The sequence below is a fragment of the Eptesicus fuscus genome, chromosome 7, assembly GCF_027574615.1.
Source record: "Eptesicus fuscus isolate TK198812 chromosome 7, DD_ASM_mEF_20220401, whole genome shotgun sequence".
In the NCBI taxonomy this organism is placed as follows: domain Eukaryota; kingdom Metazoa; phylum Chordata; class Mammalia; order Chiroptera; family Vespertilionidae; genus Eptesicus; species Eptesicus fuscus.
Window position 1 is genome coordinate 67,080,268 of NC_072479.1, and position 23,002 is coordinate 67,103,269.

Consider the following 23,002-nt stretch of genomic DNA (forward strand, 5'->3'; position numbering starts at 1 on the left):
TCAGATTTTTACATTCTCTTTATTCTATTTCTCTTTTGATATTTATTTTTATGACTAAAATGCTTCCTAATTTTTGGAAAATATTTTCTGATTTTCAATAGTAACAATCAAAATAAAAACATTTTTCTAGCTTTCAATATTGTATCCTTTTGACCTAACTTACTTTAAACCCGATTCCATTATAAATTAAGGTTGACAAATAACATTTTGGGTAAGACTTGGAATACATAAAACATTTTCCTGGGAAAAGTAATACTGGGTAATGCTCAAATCTTTCCTTTTAGACTGATCCATAAGCAACTAGAGCTGGATCCTGATGATAAAGTTAATAAAACTAGTTAATATAAAAATAAAATAAAAGGTTTTTTGTTGTTTTATTTTATTTTATTTTTTCCATCACTGCAGCCACTGTGGAAAGCTTTATGGATTTAGCTCAAAAAATTAAAAATGGAACTGCCTTATGGCCCAGCAATTCCATTTCTGGGAATTTACCTGAAGAAACCCAAAACACTAATTTGAAAGAATATACACTGAGTGGCCAGATTATTATGATCTCTGAATGCATAATAATCTGGCCATTCAGTATATATATATATATACACACACACACACACACACATACACACACACACATATATATTAGAGGCCCGGTGCATGAAATCATGCATGGGTGGGGTCCGGCCAGCCTGGCCAGGGGGAGGGGACATGGGCAGTTGGCCTGCTTGCCTGCTGGTCGAATTCCTGGTCGAGGGGACAATTGGCATATTAGCCTTTTATTATATAATTATATAGGATATACACGGAGTGGCCAGATTATTATGTGTTCAGAGATCATAATAATCTGGCCACTCAGTGTATGTACTCCTTTAAGATTACATACTTTATATTATATCTTTAATTTATAAAGATAAATTAAAAATAAAGCTTTAATCTCAACCAGGTCTTGTCTATTCTGGAAACATGGCCTGTGGGCTACTACTGTGCTCCAGCTACTACAGTAAGTCAATTATTGTCCCTCCCTATACATTCACAAAATTCACACTTTCTCCAACTCTGTCTTCTCTCTCCTATGCTGTCAAATACGCTATAAATCTCCATGTAATCTTCCAAGTTTATCATGACCAACATTGCAAGAACAATTTTTCACAGTTCTTAATAGAGATAAATATAAACCCTTTGTTTGTTTGTGGTTTTTGGTTTGGGATCACATTATATCAGCAAATATTTACTCCATTATCTAGTACCAATCACTGGCAGAGGGACCAGGAGGAGCAGAAAGGAAGCAATACCCTGAAATTTCCATTGCATGATGGCCCAGGTGTATGCATCATTTAATTACATCAACTAATGCAGTAGGAGATTCCCTTCCCGGATGTAGTTAGGACAGTTGACATTAGGCCTATTCATTTCCGTATATGAATTTTTTGGCTGAAAAATAAGATAAATGTACTAATGAAATTGACCTTAACAATAAGGAATGGACATGAAAGAAAAATTTACTAAGGGCTTACTAAAAGGCCATGAGTCACTCTTGCCCTGCTGAAGAGAAAGCTGGGAGATTAAGAAGAAAAAAGTTAACACCAAGTAATGCATAATTGAAGAACAGCCAAATCCTTCATAATGCATGCCTCTTACAGAATATTTATAGACTACAGACGCTCAGAATTCTTCACAGAGGTTAAAAAAATAGTTAAACTTAATTTGGAATAATGTCAGTCGGAGGAGAAGATTATCTAGGTTGGTTAAAATGTTTAATTATAGAATTTAATCTTTAAAAGTACAGTTTTAATCACTTTTAATAGACTAGCAAAATAACTTTTGAAATCTTAACAAGTGCAGATCTTGCCTTCCTAAATATATTTCAGCCACAATTTATGCATTGTGACAATAAGCATTGATAAATTTTTATTTTATTTTAAAAACTAGTCTAAACACAGTCCTTCCTTAATCATGACTACCACCAGTGTATCCTGAGGGGTCACGGTCTAGAAGGAGAAATGGGGGCTCTAACAAGGTTGCAGAAATGTGGTGAGCGCGATGCTAGTGAAGCCAGAGGGACAAAAGCACAGAGATAAGACAGCAAAGCAGACTCCCATTACACTGTCAAGTTTTCAATTGATAAGAGCAATATCATTCCTACTTTTCCCTCTTCGGTACCCAACACCAAGTCTCGCGTGGACTGGACTCCAGAAACATGTTACAGAGGCCAGCCATTCACGGTGCTGTTGAGCTTCATTGCGGAGATGGTATGTGTGCAAATTCTAGAGGAAAATGAGTTCTCTGGGCAGACAACTTTGTGGGAAAAGAGGAATGGCAAATGCAAAGATAGACATGGATGTCAATGAAATGTCGAGACCTTCAGCAGGGCTAGAATGTAGAGTCAGGGCAGTGGAGTAGCAGGAGGCCAGGGAGGCAGGCACAGGGCAAACAGAAAGAGTTTTGATGCTACACCATGGAATTTGGATGTACTTCATAGATAACCTGGAACAACCAGGAAATTTCGGGCATGATTAGATTTTTCTTTTAGAAGAAATATTCTGATAATTTCCTGGAGGCACTAGACCAAGGCAGCAGCAGTAGCGTAAAAATAAATGAATGGGATAAAAAGATAATGTCAAATAGTATAAAACCTGGTGGACAAATGGATACTTACTTTTTGGGGATGGGTTTGGTCTGGATATGACCACAAGGATTTTTGTTGGTAAGTAGGAGATACAAGAGAAAAAGCAGATTGATAGGGAGCAGAGGTAATAGAGAAAGTAAATTCAACTTTGAACGCACTGAAACATGGGCATTTATGGGAAGTATAGGTGACTATGTCTTCATTGGTAGTTGAGAATTATGACGAAGAGCTCAAAGGAGCAAACTGAATTAAAGGTGTAAGTTAATAGTTGAAGGCAAAACTGTGGAACAAAAAAATATGTAATGTGAAGAAGTTCTTGTATGTCACTCACAACAGCTACACCATTTAAGGACTCCAAAGGAGTGTGGTTTCATTGCCTCTTTCTCCCTCTGTAGTTAGGCTCTATACTAAAATATACAGGGTGTCCCCACCCTGTATAAAATACATGCACACTTTAACAGCTGATGGCTGTTAAGTGAAAATGAAATGTTTTAATAAACACTGACTTTAAAATTATTTAAAGTGTATATATGCATTTTTAGGGACACTCTGTATGTGGGAAGACAAACTTTAATGCTGAATTTTACTTAGTGCTGGTGGAAGATTGATAGCTACTGAAATCTACTACCCTCTTGGGCACAAGATCCAGAATGCTGTCTTGACATTATGCTGAGAACAAATCAAGCGAATTAGAGGGAAATAGGCGAAAATTTCACTTCCTTCATCAGAAACCACTGGATTTGTTTTCTAAAGGAAGGTCTCAGAGAACCCGAATAAGTTATTTTAGAGAGGAGGTCTATAAAACAGCACTTTGGGGAGTACGTGGAAGAATTAGGGTAAAACTAGGATGTGGAGTTAGTTAAATCAAGCAACATGACCGAGGCAGCCCTAATACTCATGCAGCCTAGCTGTGCACTTTACCTGGATTAATTTAACACAAGGGCCCCCTGGTGTTCAAAAGCAGGTATATCAACCCAAACCCAAATCTGCATTCCTGTTTCATTTACTGATTCTATGTTTTAGTGGTTTCTGGACTCTTTCAGAAAGAGAAATCTATTTATTTTATGCACTTATTATATTCTCTATATGTTACTAAGAGTTACATCCTCTTGACTGGTTTGGTTTGGTTTGTTTGTGAGCAGTGTTTGTTTTCCTCAGTGTCCATTCCATTTACATTTCTGGATACTGCCCAAAAAGGAATAGACACACTCTTTCAGAGGGGAAGGAAATGTGTATCCACTGCGTGGCAACTATGGCCAGGCACTGTTTTTGTCCCTCCCTCCCTCCTTTCGCCCTCTCCCCCCAATGCCAACACATATTACTGAGGCCCCACTGCTCTAGGTGCTGGGGAGGCAACAGTGAATAAGATGCAAAGTTCCTGCTGTTGTGACACTTAGACTCTAGTGGCAAAGACAGACAATAAAAAATTTAAAAAAATAAAAATAAAAACAAAGAATACCAGTCTGAAATGAGTGGTATAGGTACTACAGAGACATGAATTCAGAAAATCCTGTCTACAAAGAGAACTGAGTGAAATGAGAAGCGAGCCAATAGGATATCTGGAGTCAGAGATTGCTGGTGGAGAGATGAGCTGGTCTAAAACCTCTGCCATATTCAAGACACCTCAGGGAGGTGAGGGCCGAGCACAGTGACCAGAAAGTGAGGTAGGAGAGGGTTGAAAACAATAATCAATAAAAATATGTTAAAAATAAAATAAAATAAAATAAAATCACAGATACAAAGTGTGTGGGGCAGTGATTTATCCCAGTCCCTTTTTTTTCCTTATATGTTTTTATTGATTTCAGAGAGAGGAAAGGAAGGGGGGAAAGACAGAAACATCAATGATGAGAGAGAATCATTGATTGGCTGCCTCCTGCACGCCCCTCACTGGCTGGGATGGAGCCTGCAACCCAGGCATGTGCCCTGAAGGGGAATCGAACTGTGACCTTCTGGTTCATGGACTGACGCTCAACCATTAAGCCATACTCGCCAGGCCATCCCACTTCTTTTGACTCCAAAGACCACAGCCTCTCCACTCTGCTGAGCTGCCTCCCATGGTTGTCTACCTCTGACTGCAGGGTTAGGTGTGCCTCGGAGACACCTTATGATCCAGAACCCAGGTCACTCTAGTCCCTTTCAGCAGAAATATGGGCTCATCTTTGCATACTGTAATCATCCATGATAACTGACACTTTCCTTGATACTTGGAATGCTCGCCTTTCGTTTTTTAGAGAAAGCAGGTCAGTACAAGATCATGGGCTCTGGAGCAGGACTCCTGGGTTCAAACTCTACCACTAGCTAGGAGGCTCCACGTGGTCTTTGTACTCTTGTTTTATCAGATTTTAAAATTCAATCAGGGGAAAATGGTCGTTTTTCATCCAATTTTTTTTTTAATGTTACTAGGACACATTGCTAGTAGGAAGTGCTATTCTCAGAGCCTCAGGAGTAAGTGTGGGCTAACACTCGTCATACAGTGAAGAGAAAACGTGAGTAATTAAATACCTCAAGCCATCAGCCACATGGAGTGCGATCCTGTGCTGCAGAGTCCTCGTGAGACTGGCTTTGTCCTGCTGCAGCAGGCGGTCCAGGGAGCCCTTGGGGGCCAGCTCCATCACCAGCATCCGGGGACGAATCCCAGCCGCCAGCAAAGATATTAAGCTGGGGTGGTGGTGGTGGCAAAGCACCACCAGCTCCTGCAAAAGCCAATCATTTCAGAGGAACAGGACATCAGCTCTGACCCAAGTGTCTCCTGCCTTAAGTGTGTCAATACCCTGAGCATGGTTTTCGCTGGGTGATTAAATGATAGGAAACTCTGTTTCTTCTGTGAGCTTTTTTACATTTCCCACATTTTGGGAATGCACAGCTGGTTTTGAAACTATAGTATGAAGTAACATTTTAAGTTCTATTTTTCTTTCTTCTCTGCATTCATCAGAACATTTAATTCAGGGACAGAACACACCTGTGGTCATGCTAACAGGTCATGTTAACCTTCTCAAGTGCCGGATTCTGCGTAGCCACTACTAATCCACTGTAACTGCCTTGTAAGGTACAACCTGCCTGTCAATCTCTGATTTGATGAGAAAAGTTTAATGTCAAAGTCCACAGAAATCTATGCTATGACCCTCTCCTCAAAACTCCACCGATGTAGACGGCATCACTCTCTCCTGAACACTCTCTGATGACTTCCCGTACTCTTAGATTAAAATTCCATGTACTGCCCGGCATGCATGGCTTAGAGGTTGAGCGTCAACCCAGGAACCAAAAAGTCATGGGTTCTATTCCATCAGAGCCGCATGCCCAAGTTGTGGGCTTGATCCCCAGGAGGGGCATGCAGGAGGCAGCCCGTCAATGATGTTTCTCTCTCAGTGACGGTTCTTTCTCTTTATCCCTCTCCCTTCCTCTCTCTCTAAAAAGCAATACAAATGTCTTTTTAAAATGTAATGTATTGCCATGTTTATTCATGGACATTTAAAAAAATCCTATGTACTTATACACTCTTCATGGCCTGGCCCGATCTCACCCTGGCCCACCTCTCAGACCCCATCTCCCTTCTCTCTTCTTTTCATTCACCACTCCTCCGCCATGCTGGTGTTCAATCAATCCCTGACACCCACCCAGCTCCTTCCTTACAGCCATAGGTTCTGTGCCTTTGCTGATCTCTCTTCCTAGAAATCGCTTCTCCCTCCACAGAGTTGAAGGCTTCTTGCCATTCAGATCTTAGCTCAAATCCTCTCACTTCCTCAGAGTGACCTGTCTCAGATAGCCCTTACTAAAGCAGTCCCCACCTGCAACAACCTCTTTCCAATCCCAGAAGTCAGAGATGCCATTTTAGCTTGAACAGAGAGGTCTCCGTTCTGATACCATTTTTTTCTAGACCACATCATGTGAAACTTTATAATCTCCTTTATGATATTGCTGCTTTTTTAATTCCACATGCTTCATTCTGCCTATTTCACTTTACTCCGAAACTGTCATTTGGATGAAATTTATAGCTTAGCTGATTTTAAATGGATTCATGTTTTCAGCTGTGATTTCTGCAGAAGCTCTGCTTGTTAACAACCAGCTTATAAGATGGGAAGTGTCAGTGCCAACGGCATCTATCAGGAAACCGAAGTGTGGAGAAATCTGCCAGCTGGATGCCCTCAGAGGGGCTTTTCCAAGGACAAAGGCTCTAGACAAAAGCTTTGAAGATAAAAATCTTTTTTCTCCTATATCTGATTAGCTAAGTTGGTGAAAACTGATGAGAATAAGTCAAATTAGCTCTATTTTCTTTCACGGACAGAAGCCTAGTCCAAATTTTCTATTCTAGAAAAGCAGCTCTAGAAAACAGCAAAACAATGTAGTCAATCAGCCGCAATTCCTAACCACTGGCAGAATGACCCTCAAAAGGTAGCACCAAACACTAACATGTTTTCATTTGATTTTTTTTTTTAATTTGACTTATTGATTTATTGATTTTGTTTATTTTTAATCCTCACCCTAGGATATTTTTTTTTTTTTGACAGAGAGAGAGAAACATCGATATGAGAGAGAAACATAGATTGGTTGCTTCCCGTAGAGACGACGCTCTAACCAACTGAGCCACCTGGCCAAGGCTCCTTTAAAAAAAAAAAAAAAAAGAAGCAGCAGCATATTACTCACACTCTACTGTTTCTTTCTCTCTCTCTCTCTCTCTCTCTCTCTCTCTCTCTCTCTCTTTATTGATTAAGGTATTACATATGTGTCCTTATCCTCCCCATCCCCTCCCCCACTCATGCCCTCACCCCTCTGGTGTCTGTGTCCATTGGTTAGGCTTATATACATGTATACAAGTCCTTTGGTTGATCTCTCCTACTTACCCCCAACCCCTCTACCTTCCCTCTGATCCATGCTTCTCTGTCTCTGAATCTGCTTTTGTTTTGTTCATCAGTTTATGTTGTTCATTATATTCCACAAATGAGTGAGAGCACGTGATATTTATCTTTCTCTGACTGGCTTATTTTGCTTAGCATAATGCTCTCCAGCTCCATCCATGCTGTTGCAAATGGTAGGAGATCCTTCCTTTTTATAGCAGCATAGTATTCCATTGTGTAGATGTACCACAGTTTTTTAAACCACTCATCTGCTGATGGGCACTTAGGCTGTTTCCAAATCTTAGCTATGGTGAATTGTGCTGCTATGAACAAAGGGATGCATATATCCTTTCTAATTGGTGTTTCTAGTTTCTTGGGGTTTCTATTCCTTCTACCATTTCCTTGGTTCACCTAGCTGTCTACGCACTAATCAGTCCTGTATATATTTTTAGTGTTCTGATTTTCAAAAAGTTCCCTGAGCACATTACCAAAAATTTGAAACATACATTGAAGACTAATGACTTAGGCTGAAAAATCAATATATATAACAAGTTGTTTATTAGCTATTCCTTAGAGCTATAGTGTGACTTCTAGTACTAATAATTAAAATTACTCCAGAGTATTTTGCACAGACATAAAATTATTTTATTATTTAGAGTAACTAATATATTGTAACTGTGCATTTTCTAAGTTATTTAGATTCAGATTCAGGCACAAAGTATTTTTTTTTAAATGAATCAAGGGAAAAAGAAAAAATGAACAAATTCAAAAATACAATTGATTTCTGGTATAAGATGGCAGATTGGATTTTATCTCTCTTCTCATCCTGTCTCTCTCCCTCATTCCTACTGTCAGGAAAAACTCAGAAAAAAAGAAATAAATCCCCACCAGTCCTCAAAACAAGAGAGGGTACTGGAGTGACCACTCTGGTTATGCATTCAACATCCAGTCACCCTTCTTTCTTTCTAAGAATACTTTGACTTTTGCTGGGGCATCCAACCTTCACCCAGGCAGTCCATCAACTTTAGGGAGAAGTGACCCCATCTCCAGCCTTGGGGAAAGGTGGGGATACTCTAAATAATACCACCTTTATTACCATAGTGATTGGTTCAGTGACACATAAGCCAATCAGCACACAGAATTACCCTGGACATAAGTGCTTGTTGAGAAAAGAAAATGTGATTTAATTGAGGCCAAGAAAAGTTTTTGAATGGGCTATTGTGCATAAATTTTGATTCCTTTGAAATACAAGACCTCAGAAGAGGTACCCTTTTTCTTCTGTACGTGTAGTATATAACTATGAAGCCTGAAAACAAGAATTATCAGAAAACTGTCTTTTCTTTGTTTTCAACAAGATAAACACAAAATATTTTTCCTCCATGAAGAGAGGACAAAGTGGGATTTCATAATTAGACGTAAATAAACTTTTGGGGAAAATTTGGTCAGCGTTTTGCATTTTCACAAACATGTGCAATACAAGAGTTCTAGGAGATTAACAGTGTATGGTTGAATTTGTTAATGTTATTGGATTTCTTACTTGTCTTAACAGTCTAAGTGATGTATGTTTATTAAATATCTTTACAGCCACTTCGTCTCCTTCATAGGTTGCTCGATAAACTGATCCAAAACTGCCATCACCTGTTGAAAAGAAAGTACAAAGCACATAAGTTAATTTGTCCAAGCAGAAAAAGTGAACTGTGTCTGGTGTAATTATACCTGTTGTATACCCTCTTGTTTTATTGAATCAAGTCTCCTTTAATGATTCCTCTTCCTTCTGCTCCATAAACTAAGATGGGCCTAAAGGTCTTACCCCTAGTCTTCCTGTCTTCCATCTACACACTCCCCACTCAATGACCCCATCCACTCCCTAATTAATCTATCCTTACAGACAGGATTTTCACAGTTTCACAAGCTACCCCCTGAACTCTGTTTACAAATTTGTGTTGGAGATTTCCACTGACATGCTCCTCCAAATCTCACATTCCACCAAAAGGCACATTCATTATCTTTTCTCCAAACTAGTTTTTATTCCACCTTCCGTAGCTGATAAAAACAAAACTCTTTTTGTGGTTAATCTGGAGTCAAAACTGAAAAGTTATCATAGCTCTTTGCCCCATGCCTAGCATCAAAGCTAACTGGTAATCCACTTTGTCTTTTTTGAGACTGAAAAATGGCTGTGTCACTCATTCAAAAACCTCTTTATCTGCCTTCAAAACCCTGGAAATTAAAGAAAGTGCAAGGACATATTTTATAAATATATGTGATTCCATGCTAGTCTCATCCTCATCTCAAACCTAATCTACAAGACTGTGTGCAAAGCAAATTCTAGATCTGAAACATAGTATTTTAAAATATACCATTCCAAAGGAAAAACCATTATGATAAATATATGAAAACACCAAAAACCATATTACCTTATAATAGACAAATATGCAAATTGACCGCACCTTCGCTACGCCAAGCCACGCCCACCAACCAAGCCACGCCCATCAACCACGCCCACCAGGAAACTGTTGCAGGGATGCTGGGTGTGGCGGAGCCCAAGGCCTGGAAAGCTGCCCAAGGCTTTCCCGGCCTTGGGCGCCAGCGGGGAGCCTGTGCCGATCACAGGAGACCACTGGGGGTCGGCTCCTGCGATCGGGTCGCAGGGACGCTGGGTGCGGCCGAGCCCAAGGCCACCGCCCAGGGCCAAGTCCGGACCCTGAAAGAAGGCAGAAGGTGGTGGCCACAGCCAAGGCCTGGGTCCCCGGTGCCTGCAGAAAACTGGTGCAGGCAGCCAGGTGAATGAAGGTCTATTGCACGAATCTTCGTGCAAACGGGCTACTAGTGATAATTATATTTGAAAATTTTATAGATTATTAGGAAAAATGCATCCTAAATTTTATTCTCAAACTAACAAAAATAGTTACCTAAGAGAAATTCTGGAGCTTGTTCAAATTCCAATTCATCACTGTTCAACATAATATTTCTAGGCAGGTCAGCCAAAATCAAGTCAGGAGCAATCTGGGATATTGGAAGGGTGAGCCTTGGTTGATCTGGATTTACTAGGAGGTCTCCTGAGAAGTATATAAAAGAATGCATATAAATTTGTGATTATGACTTTCACAAATTTTCTATTATTTCTAATCAGTCCTTTAGGTTTTCTTACCACTCCTATTTTTCTCTAGAAAATTTGATAAAGTTTTAAAGCTTAAATTAATATCTATCTATTGGAATTTTAAAACTTATTCCTAGGTTCACTCATTAGAAAGTAGAATTCAGAACTGCCTTAGACTATCCAACATCTGACTAGGACATTATTTATCTTTTGCCACATTCGTGGAGCACTTATTATATGGCTGACATGTTGCTAAGTTATTTCCATGCATAATCTATTTTAATTTTTATAATAACTTTATTAAGTAGTTTTGGTTAGCATTCCCATTTCATAGATGAAGTTATGTTGCTCAATGTGGCAATATTCATCCTCTAAAACCAACATTCATCTCAATTTAGAACACATGCTCTTATGGGTAACAAATATCCATTTTCCTGAATTTTCACTATAATTGAATGTAGTGTACTCTAACTCATCTCCCATAGATAAGAATAATCTCTACACTTATTACAAAACCCACTTTACAAATATTGAAAGATTGCCGGAAGCCAATTTCAGCATGTCATAATTGCAAGAGTTTCATCGAAAGGTTGATGGAACTTGGGGTCTCAACAAGGGCTGAGTCACATTTGTTATCGCCTGCTGGAATGGCTAAAGGCATTTTCCCAAACCTGAAAAGGATGATTGCTTGCTGCCAGACAGCTCAGGGCATCTTAATCTACATGTTATTGCCTCCTGTTGGCCAAACACCTCAACAGCCGCAGGCAATACCCCATTCTGACAATGGATTCTGTAACTAACCCTACCCTTTGATGTGTATATCTCCACTTTTCTTAGGACAAATTGTGTTAATAAAAAGCAAGGGGTCCTGAGACAAGGAGAACTTGGTTTATTTAGCCAGACTCCTCTGCCCTCCCCACAAATGCCTTTCAAAATTATGTTTTGTCTCTGGACTCTTATTTAATTTACACACAACCCTTTCTCCAGGTTTCCTGAATCCTTCTAGATGCCAGATTAAGACCACCAGCATTAAAAGATCACTTAAAAACATCTGTAAGTTGCATCAACACATACCTTCTTCTGCTTTCTTCATCAAGTCATCAAGTAAGATTTTTTTATGTTCTTCACCATCATTGAAACTATATAATGCCCATTTCTTCAACAAAGTTTCTCCTTCACCACAAATATCAATCTCCAATAACCCAGGAAACCATTCTTCCATGAGAGAATCAATGTGGTCCACAACTTGTCCCAAAAGAACACAGCCTACATAATCCAAAGAAGAGCTCATCACCATCCTATTGGAACTTTATTCTGTCACAACATTAACAAAGAGAAACTATAAAGTTTGTTTGTTTTTAAGTTTAGATTTCTTTAGTGGTACAATTCAACATTTGAATTAATTTCCTTACCTTTTCTACAAGAAGGAACTGTAATTTTTAGGAAACTCTCTGGATGATTATCTAAGACTTCAGATCCTACCAGGCAATAAGCTTCAGGAGACCAATTCAAATAGATGCCTTGTCGCCAATATATTCTGTTTGGGCGAAGTGCTCGTTCTGAAAGAAGTTTAAATGGACCCGGGTATATCCATTAATTATTAACTACCCCATAAATTAAAGGTGGGGGGGAAACTGCACCCCCCCCAAATGACAGTAATCCTACCTAATAATAGACAAATATGCAAATTGACCGCACCTTCGCTACGCCCAAGCCATGCCCACCAGCCAAGCCACGCCCACCAACCAATCAGGACAAGTATGCAAATCACCCCAACAAAGATGGCGGCTAATTTGCATATCAAGACAGCTTAGAAAGAAGCCAAGAGATGCTGAAGGGAGCAAAGCTGCGGAGAAGCAAGCAAGCCGGGGGGAGGAGAAGGGAGGAGCGGAGGCTGGGCCGGGGGAGAAGGAAGGAGAGCAGGGCGGGCTGTTGGAGAAGGTGGGCCAGGGGACAAGGGAGGAGCGGAGGCGGGGCCGGGGGAGAAGGAAGGAGAGCGGGGTGGGCTGGTGGAGAAGGCGGGCAGGGGGACAAGGGAGGAGAGCAGGCGGGGCGGGGTAGAGTGCAGCAGGAAACCCTATTGCAGGATTTTTCCTGCAACGGGAACGCTAGTAGAGATATATTTGCTTTGAAAAAAAGTATTGGAATAATGATTGATAGTCCTCATCTTAGATATTAAATACAATGCTAAATATTTTATCCTTAATTTTGCAACAACAACAACACAAAATGTCCAGTAGATAACCTAAGATAGATTTTAAGTTTATGGTGTTAAGTAGTTTAATATGTGTAACAGATGAAGAAAGAGAATCAAAAATAAGTTCTCATAACTTTTAAAAAGAAGTTGGTGGTCATGCTCAAATCAAACTTCCTGAATGTATTAATACAACGTAACTACCTAAATGCTGGTTAATCACAAGCAAGATATGATTTATTTCAGAATATAGTAAGAGTGGCATCATGAAGACACTTGTTTATTCTAAAAAAAAAAACAAAAAAGAAAAAAAAAAACTCCTCAGGGATTATGCAGCAGAATGGAGCTACTACAGTCTCTATGCTGAATGGTCTGAATGGTCAGGATGTTACACTTCGTTGAGTAAAACTCTCTGACTTTGCAGTGTTCATTGCTAGATTTTCTTTGTTCTTGTGTGTGTGTATATTTAAACCAGTGATTCTTGGTAATCCACCTTTTAAAAATATTGCTTCAATCTGCTTTGGCATAGAAAGCAAGATAGTCATACCTGTTTTTAATGTGTCTAAAATATGAACAAATGGGCTTCAAGTAAGGACCTGAGGAATTTTCTTCATGACAAATTGCTACACTTATTTGACCACATGTCTTTATATTGGCCAATCTGAAGTTGTATAAGCTTATTTTCTGATTTTCAGGTGCCTTACAAATAAGTAAGCTCTGTGAAAATAGCATGCTGTTTTTAATGTGTTTTCCCCCTAACTTCTCTACATATTGTCTTCATTGAATACATACCTCTACCTGAAAGCATGTAAGGTGAAATTTCAAGTAATCGATTGATTAATCTTGACCAAAATCCCATTGGAAAATAAGGCATTTCATATAGTCGAATGATAATTTCAGAGTTCTCACAATGGGGGAGCTCTATCACAGGCCTGTGGTCAGACAGACTAAACAGAAAAGGACATCATCATTACATAGCTTTATAAAAGACACAACCATGTTGACCAAAGTGCTTTATGACTTGAAATTGATGAATTGAAGATAAATAATCAAAGCAATTGCACGTTTTTCTTTTGCTACATACTCTTCCTATTTTAAAAATCCAATATCCCAGCTAGTGTGCTCAGTGGTTGAGCGTTGACCTATGAACCTGAAGGTCACAGTTCGATTCCTAGTCAGGACACATGCCCAGGTTGTGGGCTTGATCCCCAGTGTAGGGCATCAGGAGATAGCAGATCAATGATTCTCTCTCATCACTGATGTTTCTATCTCTCTCTCTCTCCTTACTCTCTGAAATCAATAAAAATATATATATATATTTTTAATTTCAATGGTTATTTAATCAATTCAAATGCATGCTCAGATGTAGCAGATGCATGAATTTTTTCAGTATTCTCATTTATACTAATAAATAAATTGTTATAATTGGTTATGCACAAATAAGTATCAAGCAAGGGATTATATAAAACTTGAAAAGATTGCATGTCCAAAAAAAAGTATACACCTATTTTTAGAATTGGTCACCATCCATCCATCAATGCAATTTGCACTTTTCAATGTCATATTACTTTCTAACATTCCCTGGGTGCTTCTAAAGCAACAAGAAAATGTTCTATAATACAGGGCCAGAAATTAGGCCTCCATTGTGTTTCGCTCTCCTCTCAAATTCACTGCCACAAATTCTTTTAAAATTCTGAAAAACCTCACTATCTCCCCAGAATTTGTCTAATATAACTCTCTCATTACTCTGCAAGGACACACACACACACACACACACACACACACACACACACACACACACATCACTATTTACCTTTATTAAATAAACAGTTGTAAACCAAATAGTAATTATAGACATAAAATAAGTCACTCTATCTTTAAAATGTCAAATGTAGTGTTTTCATTAAAAGTAAGTATTATACTTCAGAAGAAAGTTTACACAATAAGCAAAAATAATGCTTAGTACATTAATCATAGATCAAAGTTATTGTGCCAATTAAAATAATATAATAGATGGTGAGTTTCTATAGGGTAGTTGAATGTTTAATTTTTTGGTTTACCTGCTTGGAACCAGCAAATATTCTTCTCCTATTGGCAAGGCAATCTGAAATTTTTCTAGGAGTTTGAAGTACTGTTGTGTGTAGTTCTTTGGAAATCTCTTTTTCTTTGAAAGAAATTTTTCCACACTTCTACGTGAAATAATTCCTTCAGGATGTTTTGGACAGCCTTCTACTTTCTCTGTAAAAATCTGAAAGATTTACACTTACAATCACTGGAATTTATTTTCTGAAGTTTTGAATTTAAAGCATTTTCTATCAGGTTGCTCAGTGAAAATAATCAGAAGAATTGTAACACTGTCAAATATAACACAGGACCTAACTTCCCTAACTAGTAGCCATGTTACCTAGAAGCCTTCTCCCCTCAAAAAAAAAGCATCCACTCACAAAAAAATCCTCTCACAAAATTATTAAATTAAGGAATTTAGATCTGAAATTATGTGAAGATCCTCTAAAGCCAATGAAGTTCAAAGCCTTCCCCAGCTCCAATCAACAGATCAAACACCTTGCATTCTTAGTACAGTTTCATTAATAATATATTTCTAGGGAAATTATCTTCCAGACTATTTTACCACCAATGGTTTCTAACAAAACTTTCACTATACATTTATGTTACAAAGGTGTTTTTCATCAATGAGACGAGAGGCATTGTAGTACAGTTTACTAATTTTCAAACAAAGGAACTGTTGCATTTTGCTGGACTCCGCTCAGAGCCGATATTTGTAGGTCTGGGAAGAGGCTTGGGAAACTGCTTTTTAAACAAGAAACCCATGTGATTCTAATGTGGATATTATACTTTGAGCTTTAATCATCATCACAACAGTTAAAAACGTAAGTCAGAAGAACCCAAGTTCAACACAGGCTCAATTTCTAGTTGTGTGACCTTGGAAAAGGGTACTTAATGTCTTCAAGCCACAGTTTCCCTTTCCGTAAAATCTATAATAATAAAAGTGTGATATGCTAATTAGACCAGGCAGCCAAACACCTTCCACACATCCTTCTGGATGACCTTCCAGACGAAGTCAGGGCTGTGAGGGCCCAGTCCCTTGCACAAATTCGTGCATCGGGCCTCTAGTGAGATAATAAAAGTAACTGTCTTTAGATTGCCTTGAGATTTTTGGCATAAAGTCCTCATGTGTTAGCCATTACCATCTACGTATTCCTATTCATTTTAAAAAGAGCGTTGTACTTAATTTCTTTAGTAGATCTATGTTTAAGGGTTACTTAAATAGGAGCAAATATTATTTACATTAGGTAGTTGGCTGAAATGTTGGATTATAAAATCTTTGGGCCCAGGACTTATCTTATTCATCTCTGTACTAGTATTTCTATTTTGTACACATAATGTTTATTGAATCAAGAAATGCATAGCCGAGTTCATTTATTAATTCAACAATGTAGCAGGATACAAAATTAACACCACAAAATCTATGGCATTTTAATAGACTAGTAGTGAAATAACAGAAAGAGAGATTTAAAAAAACAATACCATTTACCATCGCACCAAAAAAATTAAGATACCTAGGAATAAACTTAACTAAGGAGGTAAAAGACCTGTACTTGGAAAACTACAGGACACTGAAAAAAAAGAGATAGAGGAAGACATAAACAGATAGAAGAACATACCGTGTTCATGGATTGGTCAAATCAACATCATTAAAATTTCCATACTACCCAAAGCAATCTATAGATTCAATGCACTCTCCATTAAATTACCAGTGGCATATTTACAGACCTAGAAAGAACTCTCCAGAAATTCATTTGGAATAAAAAAAAAAAAAAAAAAAAAAAACAAGACCCCGAATAGCGGCAACAATCCTGAGAAAGAAGTATAAAGTAGGAGGGATCTCAATACCAGATATCAAGCTGTATTACAAAGCCACTGTTCTCAAAACTGCCTTGTACTGGCACAAGAACAAACATGTAAACCAATGGAATAGAATAGAGAACCTAGAAATCGATTCAAACAACTATGCTCAATTAATATTTGACAAAGGAGGCAAAAAAAAAATGGAGTCAACACAGTCTCTTCAATAAATGGTGTTGGGAAAATTAGACAGATAGCATGCAAAAAAAATGAAACTAGACCACCAACTTACATCATACACAAAAATAAACACAAAATGGATAAAGGACTTAAACATAAGATGGGAAATCATAAGAATATTAGAGGAATCCACAGGCAGCAAAATCTCAGATATATGCCGAAGCGATTTCTTCACTGATACTGCTCCTAGGGCAATGAAAACTAAAGAGAAAATAAAAAATGGGGCTGCATCAAAATAAAAAAGCTTCTGTACAGCAAAAGAAACCATCAACAAACAACAAGAAAGACCACTGCATGGGAGACTATATTTGCCAATATTATCACCGATAAGGGTTTAATCTCCAACATTTACAGGGAATTCATACAACTTAACAAAAGGAAGATAAACAACGTAATCAAAAAATGGGCAATGGACCTAAATAGATACTTTTCAAAAGAAGACATAAGGAAGGCCACGAGACATATGAAAACATGGTCAAAGTCACTAATTATCCGAGAGATGCAAATCAAAAGGACAATGTGGTACCATCTCACACCTGTCAAAATAGCTATCATCAACAAATCAACAAACAACAAATGGTGAGGATGTGGAGAAAAGGAACCCTCGTGCACTGCTGGTGGGAATGCAGACTGGTGCAGACACTGTGGAGAACAGTCTAGAGTTTCCTCAAAAAACTAAAAATGGAACTCCCATTTGACCCAGTGATCCCACTTCTAGGAATATATCCCAAGAAACTAGAAACACCCTTCAGAAAGGATGTATGCACCCCTATGTTCATAGCAGCACAATTTACAATAGCTAAGATTTGGAAACAGCCTAAGTGCCCATCAGCAGATGAGTGGATTAAAAAACGGTGGTACATCTACACAATAGAATACTATGCTGCTATAAAAAGGAAGGACCTCCTACCATTTGCAACAGCATGGATGGAACTGAAGAGCATTATGCTAAGCGAAATAAGCCAGTCAGAGAAATATAAATATCACATGCTCTCACTCATTTGTGGAATATAATGAACAACATAAACAGATCCAGAGACAGAGAAGCATCGATTAGATCATCAAACCTCAGAGAGAAGGTAGGGGAGGGTGGGGATAAGTAGGAGAGATCAAACAAAGGACTTGTATGCATGTATATAAGCATAACCAATAGACACAAACACCAGGGGGGGTGAGGGTATGAGTGGGAGGGGTGGGGGGCAATAGGGGCATAAGGACACATATGTAATACCTTAATCCAGGGGTCCTCAAACTTTTTAAACAGGGGGACAGTTCACTGTCCCTCAGACCCATTGGAGGGCCGGACTATAGTTAAAAAAAAAAAACTACGAATAGATTCCTATGCACACAGCACATATCTTATTTTGAAGTAAAAAAACAAAACGGCAAAAATACCCGCATGTGGCCCGCGGGCCGTAGTTTGAGGATGCCTGCCTTAATCAATAAAGAAAAAAAAGAGAAATACATAGCTGATTGAACATAATGATATCCAATTAAAATGCATAATGGGTTGTTAAAGAGTAAAAATTATATTTTTGATGTCAACTGTAATAAAAAAATAATTTTTAAACAACCTATATTTTGGGACATATCCCATATTGTACACTTTATAGATGTCCCAGATCATTCTTACAATTTAGGTGGTAAAAAGAATTGTTTGGTGTTTTATTGTTATTAAGGGACTATAACCTTATCTATTTTGGGATATCTATATTGGGAACTCGTGCTCTGTTCCCAATCATACTTTATATTTTCTCTGTAGCACTTTGTACCACCTGACATGATAAGTGTTTACTTATTGGTCATTTCCTCCCATTAGAATGTCAGCTCCATAGTATAGAGATGCCGTCTTGTCTAGTATTACAGTCCCGGTACCAGAAAAATACCCAGAACATAGTTTGAATAAATAAGGTTAGATGAGTGAATTTTGAGAAAATGAAATTTGTAGCATTTTATCCTAGCATTAGATTTATAAACACTGCTGTCAATCCACTTTGTCTGAAATCCCAATGTGTGATTTTGGATAAATTATTTTACCCCCCTGTCACTTAACTTCTTCACCTTCAAGATGAGAGTTAATACAGTACCATTTTAGAAGGCTGTTCTGAGAAGTAATTGAGATAATCCTTGAAAAGCACACAGTAACCCCGTGTATTTATGTAAGCCATCATTATACACTTACCCTAATTCATTTTACTTAGACAAATTGGTTTTAAAAGAGGTTTGTGCTTGATTTTTTTAAATATATCTATATGTGCTACCATTCTTTGTGGTAGTTTCCAAAAATGAACATATCAATTCCTTTTCTCCCTATACATGCATGCTGCTCAGTACCTCAAGTGGTACTATCTCCTCTCCCCTTGAATCTGAACTGGCCTGGGGTTGCTCCATCCACTAGCCTATGGTAGAACTAACATTATACCAGTTCTGGGCCTAGATGTTAGGAGGAGGAGCCATATGAGAGGAGCATCAATACACCAAACTGTGAGCATAGCCTTCTTGGACCCTCCAGCGCAGTCAATGAGGGAAGCCACTTGAATGACCCTTGCCAAGGTCTTGTGGACCAGACCACTCAACTGAGCCTAATCAACCACAGAATATTGAAAAATAATAAACAGCTGATGTTTTAAGCCTCCAAGTTTTAGGGTATCTTGTTAAAAAGCAATAGAAAACGGAAACATTATCTTAATTTTATCACTTTAAAAGACCTACTAATATTCCTTCAGCCTAGTAACTTTTAAGGCTTTCATAAGGCCTTATGCACCCCTATGTTCATAGCAGCACAATTTACATAGCAAGTAATGAGAATTTTTCAAATTCCCTCACACACATTACCAAGACGTAATTGCCATGCAAAATTTTTAATACTCCACCCGATTAATTCAATAAGCCCCTTTCATATCTTGTATCATATAGTTAAATGAGTTTGCAAACTTCTCTGTGCGTTGATGGAACCTTCTTTAATAAGTGTAGTGACCTAACAGCTCAGGGCATATAGAGGAAGGGAGGGCTCATTAGCACTTCTGCACCATGAAATTATTCCTGCCCTTGTTTGCTGATTCATGGAGGCAAATATCCCTATTTATTTTTCATGATGGGTGTGAGACAAGTCATTCTTGTTTTCACTTCATTATTTATAGCTTTCATTCTTTATAAACCTCAGTGAAAATGACATTACAATTTACTATATCAGCATAAATAGAATTGTGCTATTCATTTTTTAAGTTAATAAGAAATTTAAATTATCATTTTATTAACCTTTTAGGCCTCTCTTTCAAAATAATTTTGAGCTATTCAAATTCTTGAATTGGTTTTCACTTAAATTAACATGTTTACAGTATAACCATTCTAATGAGAAGAACTTCCATGGAGTTTCAACATAATTATTCCATAGAATTATCAGACAGTTTATTGTGGTCATAGTGGAAATCTGCTTTTGCTAAAAGTTTGTGATTTGGATACAAACCACTTCCTCAATCCTCTGACTCTAATAGTGTCCACATGTGTGCAGCTTCCAATGTTCCTAGTTCACATAGAAAAACATCACTTCTGTGTGCAACTTTCAGCCTCTTCTTGACTAGATAGAGCATTACAGCATGCCACCTAGGACAACAAAATCTTCAGGGTTAAGTATTTAAAACTCCTTTTGCTGTTGAGAATGCATCTACTGCATGGATTTATGGCTGTCGTTTAGCTCCATACTGATACACTTTCCAAAACTGCTTAAATACATCTGTACATTTTTGAAGATTTTTTTTCATTTCCTAAAAGAATAATCTTTAATCACCAAATGTATCAAATATGAAATTAGCTAATATTTACTGCTTGCTTACATTGAACTAGGGAGGCAATGTAGAAGTTAAAATTGTTACTTTCCTTATTTTGCAAGTAAAAAAAACAAAACAGGCTTAAAACATTAAGAAATGTCACAAAGTAAGTTTCATAAGAGATCTGAGTAAAGGTCACGATGGCTCAGGACTGGTGCTCTTGACCGGTCACTTAACTGGCTCCATTATCATGGATCAATATATATTTACTCCAAGGATTTTCATAAAGTTTTCATACAATTGACTAAATCAGTGGTCGGCAAACTCATTAGTCAACAGAGCCAAATATCAACAGTACAACGATTAAAATTTCTTTTGAGAGCCAAATTTTTTATACTTAAACTATATAGGTAGGTACATTGTTATTAACTTAACTGGGGTACTCCTAAGTTAGCCTTTGCTAAAAATTCAAGGGGCCAAAGAGCCACATGTGGCTCGCGAGCCGCAGTTTGCCGACCACTGGACTAAATCAACCAAACCAAAGATACGATCAGGATCTAGGAAAGCACTACAGAACACAGTGGTACAAACATCCATCATTAAAGACATTAAAGGCGTTAAAGTAAATTATTAGGTACCTTCCCTTCTTCCACAAAGCTCTTCTTTAAGCAGTTTTCTACATGAAGTGCCCTATAGTTTTTTATATTTACTGTAGTTTCTATCTTAACTGAACAGCAACTCTACAATGTTCAATGCTCTGGGTGCCATTTATTCTCCTTTTTAATCATTACCCCCATGTCACAAAAATATAAGACACCAACCTGTGCCATGACTTTACAAAGCCACTTGGGTTCCACAAAATACAAGTTACTTAACTGCAGTGCAGGGTCTTGAAAATGAAGAAGGACCCCTGGAATAAAAAAATCAAACAATGAAACATGAAATCTAGAATATACAAACATCAAAGAGCAAGAGAATCTAGTCCAACCTCCTCATTTACATGTGAGACAATGTCAGCATAGTTAGTGGCAGAGCTGGGACTACAACTGGGCATCCTAGCTCTCCAGCCCTAACATCCAATATTATACAGAAGTATTTTTTAACGATATACAGTGATCAGATATAAGCATATTTGAGACAATGCCATGTATTGCAGAGCATATATTTATAAGCAAACAGAAATTCATAATTTTCTTTTTGGCTTTCTAAATATGCAATACAAAGACACATCCCATTTTTCAAATAGAGGTAAGAAACACAGAATATCCTAGAAAGCTACTGGTTTAAGGATGATAGGAAGAAGGAACAGATTATAATCCACGTGAAAAAATTTTTTTCATATAACAGAATCTAGGAATCAAAAGCAGCTTCCCAGTCACTTACCCTGATCCTACAAATCAACGCACACATTGCTAGTGAGGCAATATTGATCAAGTACATAATTGAGAGTTGTTATCTATGAGGTCATGCTGACAATGTGTGATGTCACAGAGCGAGATCTGCACTCATAGCTGCATCTCAGCAACCACTGATTCTCAAAGTGCCCCATTAGACCATTCCAATAATGATTCTCTTCTCCAGTAGGCAAGCCACTTCCACACACACTAAATCCATTGGGTATTTTGAAAGGAGATGCCTTATGCTCAGGGTTCCACAGCTCCTGACTAGTACATTTTAACTCTTGCTCTTTCCACTGCTGCCCTTAGATGGTTTCCAATGTTTTTCTTATGACATGCCATATGATTTAACATCAATGCACATGATGATCTTCCAAGAAGATAGACATCAGTGGCCTATGAAAGAATTCTGGAGCTATTCTGTTAAAGAGCGACTGTAAATTCTAGCACGGTTCAGATCCATTTTTATAAATTACCATAGCCACGCTTTGAAAAAAATCTGAAACAAATAAACAGCCAAACCTGATTCATTTAGGAAGTGCACTGCATGAGGAAGCTCATTTTCATCTAACTGCAGTTGATTTTCTTTCACCAGTTGTAATAATCGTTTCCGGTCAATTACAGGAAATTCAATTGGCACATTTTTACGCTCTGATAAAATGATTTTCTCAAGTTCTACATAGCAGTCTGGAATCAGCTGCCCAACCACAGGCTGATCTCGGATCTATGTGATTAAACATGACAAGCTGTAAAAAATCCATTGTATTCATATATTTGTCAGGTGGTGGGTAAATTCAGTGCTAATAGGTTTAAAGAAAGGGTATATCATTCAAAAGTGTGTTTTCAACTAAAATCAAAATGCGATTTAAATCATTTAAATTTTGAGGGATAAATAAAATGGTGATAACATAAAAATATGAACACAGAAACCAATTTGAAAATAACTATCAAATAAAGTAGTATGGAACTATTTACCCAGCTATCCAGA

The 23,002-nt window shown here is 37.9% G+C and overlaps 1 protein-coding gene across 1 annotated transcript in view; it reads right to left on the reverse strand.

Annotated features, from left to right (window-relative positions):
- LRRK2 (leucine rich repeat kinase 2) overlaps window positions 1–23,002 on the reverse strand; it is a 132,891-nt gene that overhangs the window by 22,477 nt on the left and 87,412 nt on the right. Inside the window, exons 32-40 of the mRNA XM_008140557.3 lie at window positions 22,537–22,738; window positions 21,439–21,527; window positions 14,807–14,994; window positions 13,539–13,693; window positions 11,965–12,111; window positions 11,627–11,818; window positions 10,365–10,511; window positions 8,993–9,093; window positions 5,126–5,316 (exon numbers count right to left, since the gene is read on the reverse strand). Of these exons, the coding sequence (XP_008138779.2) occupies window positions 5,126–5,316; window positions 8,993–9,093; window positions 10,365–10,511; window positions 11,627–11,818; window positions 11,965–12,111; window positions 13,539–13,693; window positions 14,807–14,994; window positions 21,439–21,527; window positions 22,537–22,738 (1,412 nt within the window). The remainder of the gene's footprint in view (window positions 1–5,125; window positions 5,317–8,992; window positions 9,094–10,364; window positions 10,512–11,626; window positions 11,819–11,964; window positions 12,112–13,538; window positions 13,694–14,806; window positions 14,995–21,438; window positions 21,528–22,536; window positions 22,739–23,002) is intronic.